Source organism: Mytilus edulis, chromosome 10 (genome assembly GCF_963676685.1).
Source record: "Mytilus edulis chromosome 10, xbMytEdul2.2, whole genome shotgun sequence".
NCBI classification, from domain to species: Eukaryota; Metazoa; Mollusca; class Bivalvia; order Mytilida; family Mytilidae; genus Mytilus; species Mytilus edulis.
The window spans coordinates 79,512,677-79,521,884 of record NC_092353.1 but is presented as its reverse complement, the minus strand read 5'-3'; the positions used below and the strand labels follow the sequence as shown (position 1 = coordinate 79,521,884).

General features: G+C 36.6%; 1 protein-coding gene across 8 annotated transcripts in view; it reads left to right on the top strand.

The window, feature by feature from the left end:
- Positions 1 to 212: 212 nt before the first annotated feature.
- LOC139491993 (ralBP1-associated Eps domain-containing protein 1-like) overlaps positions 213 to 9,208 on the top strand; it is a 48,181-nt gene continuing 39,185 nt past the window's right edge. For 5 of the 8 annotated variants that reach the window (XM_071280011.1, XM_071280006.1, XM_071280010.1 and 2 more), the window contains exon 1: positions 213 to 503. In XM_071280011.1, coding sequence (XP_071136112.1) covers positions 354 to 503 — 150 coding nt within the window. In that variant the 5' untranslated portion in view covers positions 213 to 353. The remainder of the gene's footprint in view (positions 504 to 9,208) is intronic. The other 3 variants (XM_071280009.1, XM_071280004.1, XM_071280003.1) reach the window with 1 other exon arrangement.

The following is a 9,208-nucleotide window of genomic DNA, read 5'->3' as shown; positions in this document are numbered from 1 at the left end:
AATATGATTATATAGATAGCTTATTTCGAAATCCAAGTAAATAAAGACAATATCGAAATATATTTAATTGATGCGCCACAGATTATTTTTTAATTATATTTTCTATTAATTCCGAAATGATCGTTTTGTACTCTGAATATAATATGCTAAACTTTGCATTATTTAAAAAAATTCTATTAATATTATTTCATTTCTAATTTTGTGAAGTGTGTATCACACTTGTAATAAATTTCCAACATGGTGGATAATCGTTGAAAACTTCCTGACTAAGTCTGTTTCACAAAATCTACTTAATTGTAGACAACTGACACTGTTAACATTTTGACATAGTACATATATGTGTTTATTCTGGCATGGAAGGGCTCAAACTAAGCCAGCAAGAACAACGAAATTATGGGGAGTTGTTTCAATTATGTGATGTTGATGGGACTGGCAGGATAACTGGGATAAAAGCATCTGAATTATTTCTGTCATCTGGTTTAGGACAGGATGCACTGTTGCAAGTAAATATACAATAGTATAAAATGTTAGCTGATACATTTAGATAAAGATGTTGCTAAGAACTAAAAACTTGCTTTAGCCTGATTGTGTGACAAACCTTACCTTACCTCTGTATCTTTAACCCCCTTTGTAGAGGAACCATACGCTAGTATGTATAACTTGTGGCTTTCTAATATACAGTGATGCCTCCACCAAATGCTTTGAAGTGCTGAGACTATATACACAGTGAGATCCTATCCACACACAATTATATTACAATTCCGTTATCCTGTATTTACAATGTTTCTGTGTTGATTAAAAGTCATGTCACATACTTTAAAATTCCTCTCTTTCTTTATGTATACACTGGTATCACATTTATACCCCTAACCGATAGATGTATTCTTTAAAAATTAGTATCGATCTTTAAAAATATCAACAGCACTATTCCATAATTGCGGTAAAAACGGTAAGAAGATAAAAGAATGATGAATGCCTCTTCCTCATGAATTAAAAGTTGTATTACAAAGTAATTATCTAAAAGTTATATTCATTTCTTCTAAAAGGTCCTTCAGGGCACACACTACTTCAGAATTATAGGGAGAAGTGACTTCTCTTTTTGAAACTGATATGGAGAAGTGGTGAGATTTGAAAGAGAAGTGCTCATTCGCGCGGTGCGCTACAATGTTTGGATTTTACAATAGTATAAAGGGCCATATGTAAATAATGTCCTTTTTATGTTGTTCAATTCATATGAGCATGATGAGTAAAAAATTACAATTAAAGTAACATTTGAAATTAAAAGTTGTTTAAGTTTTACTAAGGTTCTTGTGAGAAACTACCAACTAAATATCTAGCCCTAAAAAAAAAAAATTATTTTAAAAAAAGAAATTATAATATATCAATTACAATTTAATTAAAAATTATCTTGTGTATGAAATTCAGTGTTTCTCATAAAAAAATATAAAAGTTATTAAGCTGGGCCATAATATATTGATATTAGTATAATAGTCTCAGAGTTAAGCAACTTTAATCAATAGTTTGAAACAATCCATAAAAAATATAGGGAATTATATACACTAATCAATTAGATGTAACCAAAAGTCTCTTAATGCGTGTGGAATGCGTAATTTTCCCCTTTGGAATCAATATTCTTCTGTTAACTGTTCCATCCGTGCCTCCGTAGTAATTATTGTAAAAGTACGGATTTCGGTCATAGCTGGTCCGGTTCAGATCCGTAGTTTAGAAATCGGTCAATGGCGGACGAATGCAAGAAAATTTACAAAAAAATAAACGATGTTTGACAAGTTATTTGGAAAGGAAGATGACGGTTTTAATGCAATAAATGGATTAAACATTTACTGGAGGCAACTTTTATCACGTTTAAATGAAGTAACAAACTTATTTTGCCGCCGAAATTTAGGTTGATGTACGTTTTCGAGTAACAAGCACCGGAACTTGCGAAAATGCACGAAGTGATAAAAAGTTGTATTTTTATCAAATAACCTGCTACACACTGCGAAGACAATGCTTCAACCTCTTTTCTAAAGATAATGAATCGTTTATGTCTGAATTTCTTTAATTATCAGTAAAAAATTGATGTTTCATCAACTTGGTAAAAAAATTATGTCCGATGACGGAAGCGACTGAAAGCGACTATCGTCAAGAACAGGGCGACTTGTTTTCGCTTTTGGGGGTCGGGGAAAGCGAAGTGACAGTCGGGAAGGCGACTTCTTCGCCCAAGTCGCCTGGTAGCGTGAGCCCTGGTCCTTCATGTATTGTTTAAGATTCTGTTTTCTATATATAATCTAAAATATTTTCACTTTAAGATCGCACACTTTAAAAATATGTCATCACTAGCATAACTTTAGTATGTATATATATATGCTAAAATAGGTTCGTTATGTTATTGTAAAATTGATTAGTTTCTTCTTTTTACTGTGGAAGCGATTATCTTTTCCTTTTTTTTTTTTTAGAGTCATAATTATTAAAATTATCATCCACATACTATTTTATAGCGGGCTATATGTAACTGGTATATCAAGCGTCTAGTAAGGCGTTCTACTTTTGCTACACTGGCTGGAGAGAGTTTCCTTGATGTTGCTAACGGTGTGATGTCCAGAATTATTTGTAACTTTTCACTGTCCAATAGTTCATTAAATTTAATTCCAAGACTGTTAAGTACCTCAACTGTTTCTAGAAGTATCTTGTTCCTGATATTTCGGAGTTGTATGCAGTGTAATATGAAATGAGTCACAGTTTCATCATCCTTTGAGCATAGCAGGCACTTCGGATCGGTTTCATCCTTATACATTTTTATTCGCTTACTTTGTAGAATATATGATCCAGTAAGCAGTTTTAGTTTAACTGGTAGTCTTGCCGTATCTATGGCTGAGTGGCAGTTAATTCTGAATAGAGGATTAATTTTACCTTTGTCAAGGTTTCCCGTTGTAAGATGGTCTAGTCCTTTATACAGTGGCAGTAGTTGCACTATTGACTTGCTCCAGTAATTATGCACTGTTCTCTTGATGTTTGAGGTCCACAAGGATTTTTTGACAGGATGGTCCATGTACCATATAGCTTCTTGCAGATTGTACTTCCTGAGCATATGTTTTATGGCTACGAACCAACTAGCACTTTGGTTGTTTTTTACGGTTAGTTGTCGTCTAGCTAGCGATTTTTCCATACTTTCTTCATGCTGGTTACAGATGTTGTTGAAGAGTCCAAGTGCTCGGATATGTATTTGTGCTTCTACTGGCAATATTCCGGTTAAGATGTTGATAGTTATATCTGCTACGCAAGTTGGTAATGAAAGAATTTGCTTGAGTAGCTTTTTTTGGAAATTTTCGATTAGTGCCAACGAGCTTGTTGTAGGTAGTATTAGCTCCAGGCCATAGAGAAGTACTGGGGATACATATATTTTGTACAGATGTACCATTGTCTCTACATCTAATCCATTATAGCCGTGAAACCCTCCTCCCAGGAGGCTATATGCGCTTCTCCTCGCTTTTTTTATATTTTCCTCCACATTAGCAGTCATGTTTTCTTTTAATGACGTGGTTCTGATGATTCCCAAGTGTGTGGCACTTCTCACTGATGGCATTTCGTGTTGTCCCATGGTAAGGGATGTTGCTATAGGATCCCGTTTTTGCTTCCTGTTGGTAATGGTAAGTACCACGCTTTTTGCAGGTTGTAATTGGTAGCCTTCCATGTATGCGTAATCACATGCCATGTTTATAAGCAATTGTGCTTGGTCTGGTTCCTCGCTAATTAGTGCGACGTCATCTGCACAAGCAGTACTGTTTACGCTTATGTTTCCAATTCTATATCCTGCATCAGTTGTGTCATACATGTTCAGCAGCTGGTTGATGTATAATTTGTAGAGGTTGGTGCTAAGTATACCTCCTTGTCGCACTCCCTGGTTTACATCGAATGGCTGAGAGATGTTTCCTTCCCATTTAATAGCACTTTTAGCATTTTCGTGGAGATCTTTGATCAGTCCCCAGTGTCCATCGTCGATTCCTGCCAAAAAGACCCTCCTGAGCATGTGACTATGGATGACAGTGTCGAAGGCAGCTTTTGCGTCTAAGAGTACCAGTTGGAAAGTTATGTTGTTGTCGTTGGATTCTCTGTAACTTTCTTCAATTGGCAACGCGGAGTTCATAGGTGACGATCCTGCAGTGAAACCTCTCTGTCTTTTATTTTGTGTTACAAGTACTTTGTTGTTTGTACGCTCTTTGATGACTGTTTCGATTATTTTGCCAATGACTGGTAGAACTGTAATTCCTCTATAGTTGGCTGCTTGCTGCCTTGTTCCTTTATTTTTAAAAACCGGTGTCAGGAGCCCCATTTTAAGTGATGCTGATACACTTCCGTGCTTGAAGATACATCCCACAAGTGTGACTAAAGTTGTTTCCATTTCAGATCCTGCATGGGTAATATGTTCGATGGTTATACCTTGGAAATCTGCTGATTTTCCTCTGTTTATCGATCTGATGGCGTTTGTAATTTCGATGTGCGTGACGTTACTGATGTTATTTCGTTGCACAAGCCTGTTTATAGTCTGAATATCATCTTCAACTTGGTTATGATATGCACTATCTATGTCCGTCTGGTTATTGAATGTTGCAAGGTTTCTAAAGTGTTCCTCAAATCCTGCGATGATATTTTCACTCTGCATGTATTTGACTCCGTTAACCTCTAGCTCCGTGATTACAACATTTCCTTTCTTCCTGTTGTTACGTACGAGTTGGTGGAACATTTTTGTATCTTTTACTCTTGTTTCTAGAATAGTTTCCTTCTCCTTGTCTCTTATTTTAGCAATCTCTATTCTTACTGAACGACGAAAGTCCTTCTTTGTTTGATTTTTCTCCTGGAGCATTATGTTGCTTTTGTTGTTGGGTCTCCCGTGATGTTTCCAAACATTATATTTTTGTCTTGCTATTTTCAACGCTATTTGTATTTCGGGCGTCCACACTTTTAATTTTGGCTTTGCATTGAATTTTGCCTTTGATGACGATGTTAGTTTAGCTGTTTCCTTTAAGAGTTCGCATAATTTGGATGTAGCTTGCTCAATTTCTGCTTCTTTCATATTTTCTTTTATTTGAAGGCTGTCTATATGTTTATTGATGTAAGCAGAATACCATTCTTTGTCTACTTTGTCCCAGTTAATTCTTTTTGTAATTTTGTTGCTATTTTGCGCATGACTGTTATTTAAGCTTTCATAAATGAATTTGGTACTCATACGAATTGGGTGATGATCGGATGTATTTTCTGTCACGTGGTTGAGTACTTGTTTGTTGTCAAATTCATTTTCTGGCAGGTTGTGTAGAAAATAGTCTATTTCTGATGATTCCTGTCCGAGTGAGTTAACAAAGGTTCTTTCTTTATTATCGTATTTCAAGTTGCATTCCTTTATGAAATCACGGAGATAGAGGTTGCGCTTCGTGCCTGATTGTATATTTAGATCTTCATTTAGGTCGCCTCCTATGATGATTTTGTGTGTTTCATTATACTTTTGATATAATTCGTATAGTTGATCGATAACATCTTGGTATTCGGCCTGATGATTTTTACTTCCTTTTGCTGGCAAATAGACTGATGTTAGTATAATGTTTGGATTGTTGCTTTCCCTTATTTCTACACACTGTATCCTTTCTGACCCTAGTTCGATTGGCCTTATCATGTGGTCGATTTCTTTCTTCCACAAGATTGCCACTCCTCCATATCCTCGGGGCATACATATCGGTAACAGTGGTTCATTTATATCGACTCCTTTGCCTATGTAATTTATATTTTCGTGAATTTCGCCAAGAAGATGAATCTGTGTTTGAAATAGCCAATGTTCCTGAATAAGTATTAAGTCGTTTGATTGTAGAAGTTTGTGTATTATTGGGCCACAGGTTTTAATGTTTTTGCAGTTGAACGAAATTAGATGCAATTGTGAACTCTCTGGTGTTTTGACGCTTGAATTGTTGGTTACATATGGCTTGGGTTGAGGCTCCGTAATACTAAAAAAGGCTCTTGAACTGGGGTTTGTGTAGTATTCCTTAGGATTGGTTGTTTCTGTACATGTATGTTATGAACTGGTGGGTACAAGAAGTTTTTTACCCCAGGTTGTATGTTGCTAGCACAAAGGTGTCCATTCTTCGGAGGTTGAAATGTTGCGCTTGGTATGTATACCGGTGTTGCATTGTAGCACTGGCCTTGATGTCTTGGCGAATGTGGATTTAAGAGCAGGGGTTGTCCTGTTACTTGCTGCGTTGCTTGTTTGGTATCTGTATTTGCAACATTCTCCTTTTGAGGTTTTTTGTTTTCAGTCAGAAACTTTTCGTCTCCCGTCCCTTGCATTGGCTTTAACCTTTCTTCAGGTATATGCGGGCAATCGTCAAAGAGCTTGATTTTGTTAATTTGTCGATCCATTTCATCTATCACAATGTTTGAGAGTTTGGCATGTAGCTTTGCCAGTTTATCATCAAGTTGTTCTTTCATTTTTTGAAAATTATCTGTGTTGCCTTGCTCTGGTTCCCTAGTATTAATCAACGGTGGTATGGTTAGGTTGCTATTAGACTCTAATCTTCTCTTAAGTAGCTTAACCGTCTGCTCTAGTTCAAAGTTTCTTGCCTCTAGCTGTTGGCATCTTGACTCTAACAGTAGCCTATCGTTTTGTACTTCTTTGAGTGACTTTTCTTTGACTTTTAATTGTTCTTCTGCTTTTCTGACTTTCAGTTCTCTTGCTCTTAATTCACTCAGTTTAGGTAAGATGGTGTCCTCTGGCTCAGAGCTTTTCTGATTTTGTTTTAATTTCCTGGGTTTAGGTATTGGTTTTGGCTTTGTGGTTGTTGAAGCAATCACAGAGGTTGGTTTATTACGTGATTTTTCCATTGGGCTTTTAATGCAGGTGTTGTTGCATGTGCTACTGGATGCTGTGATTTTATCATTTTCTTGAAATATAGGTTGTAACTCATCTTGGATCATTATACAGGGAATGCATATGTATGCTGTGCTTATTTCTGTCATACACTTGAAGTGGCATTTGCTATTGCATTGTTCGCATATATCCCATTCAGGATCCATCAGTATATTGTCGCATACTGTACAATTTTGCTCTTCTGAAGATATGTCGAGTGTTTCGTCTGTATTATATCCTCTCTTAGCTTCAGTTTCCTCTGTAAGCAGTAGCTGGGCATTTGTGTGGCTCTGTGTACTTCCTTCTAGAGCTAATATATTTGATTTTGCACCAACGCAGAGTTTGCATTCATAATATTCATCACCGTTAGAGTTTTCTGCCATCTGGATCTCCAGCTCTGTTAGTTTTTGACACTTATAGTGGACCCAGTGGCTTCCTTTGTCGCAGTAAGTGCTCCTAGTTTTGCACCTTTGGTTGCATTTAGTGCATTTGTCATCACCTTTTTCTACTTCTTGCTTTTTGGTGGTTCCTGTTCTGATGGTGGAGTTGTTGTCTCTGTAGAGGAGGTTTTGCAACTGGTTGCCAAGTTGTCTGTTCAGCTGTTCTGTGCTTATCCCTTCAATTCCTTGCTCTTTTAGACTTTTGAGTACAATGCTATGTATGTTCTTTAAGTCATTGTTCAAAAATTGATTAGCCCCATTTCCATTAATTAATAGCCTGCTTGTAGTATTGTATATGTTGATTGTATAGCTAGCTTTATTTGATGACACTTTGACTATATGTTGTACTACTGTTGTTTGTGACTTGTCTGTAATTTCTCTGATGGTTGCTTTGCCGTTGCTTTCACAAAAGTTTTCAAAGTAGTTTAAAGTTGCTAGTTTGAGCAATTCATATGTAACGGCATCCGCTGTTAGCACTATCCCTCCTTTGGTGTGCTTATATTCAACACTGAGGTTTCTTTTGGTAGCCTCAAGTTTTTTGTTAAGAGCTTTTTCGATGTTTAAGATGTAGTTTTGGATACAAAATTCTTTATTTGCCACTGTTCTAGATCTAGTGCGTGCTTTACTTGTAGCAACTAGGGCAGCCATGGTTAGCTGTTTGATTGTTGTCTATTGTTGGGACTGTTGAGATTAATGAGAATGTTCAATAATATACTTAGTGCTTCAGCAGCGTGGCTTGGTCATCCCATGCCTTCTGATCCACACCAAATATATTATGTGTTTTTGTTTAACGCCAACAGTCTGTCCTGATCTGAGTGGAGAATTCAGCAAGCCAAGCTTTGGCTAATATAGGTTTAGGATGTATCCCGTCAAGGTAAAGCTGATAATTAATGTACTGCTTGCGCGGTTTATCTTTGCCTCTTTTCACCTTTTTACTTGCTTTTAGGTGTAGGTTGAGAAGTGGTGTTTGCACTTGGAGGGAGGCGTTTAATTCTTGTATTTTCTTATTTATTTCGTCTATCTGCTTATGTAAATCTTGATCTTGGTTGACGTAGTCGTTAGTAGACAGGCTTTTAGCTCGAGCATTCCATTTTGTAATTGAGTAGTGTGGGATTTCAACGAATGTTAATCTAGAGTTTGGATATTGATGAATGAGTGTTTGAAATTTTTTAAGATCTTTTTTTAAGATCTTCAAACATAATTTATTTCACAAGTCATATATATATATGCTATATATGCCCATGGCCATGGTTAAGATTCACAGACATAGTGATACTGATATAGCCTCAGTCATAGAACTCTCAGTCTGATCATTCTGATGCATCAAATCTTCTGGGCTCCAACTAGTTCCAGCTTCGTTATAATAAAAATAAGAAAGTTCTAGGTGATTGCATAGTGAGCAGTCACATCTGTCTTTTAATACCATGTTTACTCTTATTATATTTGCCTACTAGAGTAGAGATGATGATTGTTGTGAAAATCCATGAATGGAACAAGCAGGATATGAACCCTCTATCTCGGGGTCTTAAGGCAGTGCTCTTACCAATTGAGCCAAAGAAGATCTTCCCTTACTCAAAAACACCTTATCAATATTCCCGGCTGACCTTACTTTTCCATTGTGGTGTCAGATATTTTGTATTGGGCCGTCAAAATTTTATGGGAACCTGTGTGATGTCCAGAAATGGTGGACAAATAGTGATAAGGTGTATTGTTCATGCATGTAGTTAGACTATTTTTATACATTTGTATCTCCAGGTATTCAACATTCTTCCCCCTTTTCTTTTTTCGGGCTGTGTTCAATTCAACTTACAGATCTCCACTACTGTACAACCCCGAGACATCTACTCAGAACTCCTCTTACCAGTTCGCTGCATGTCAC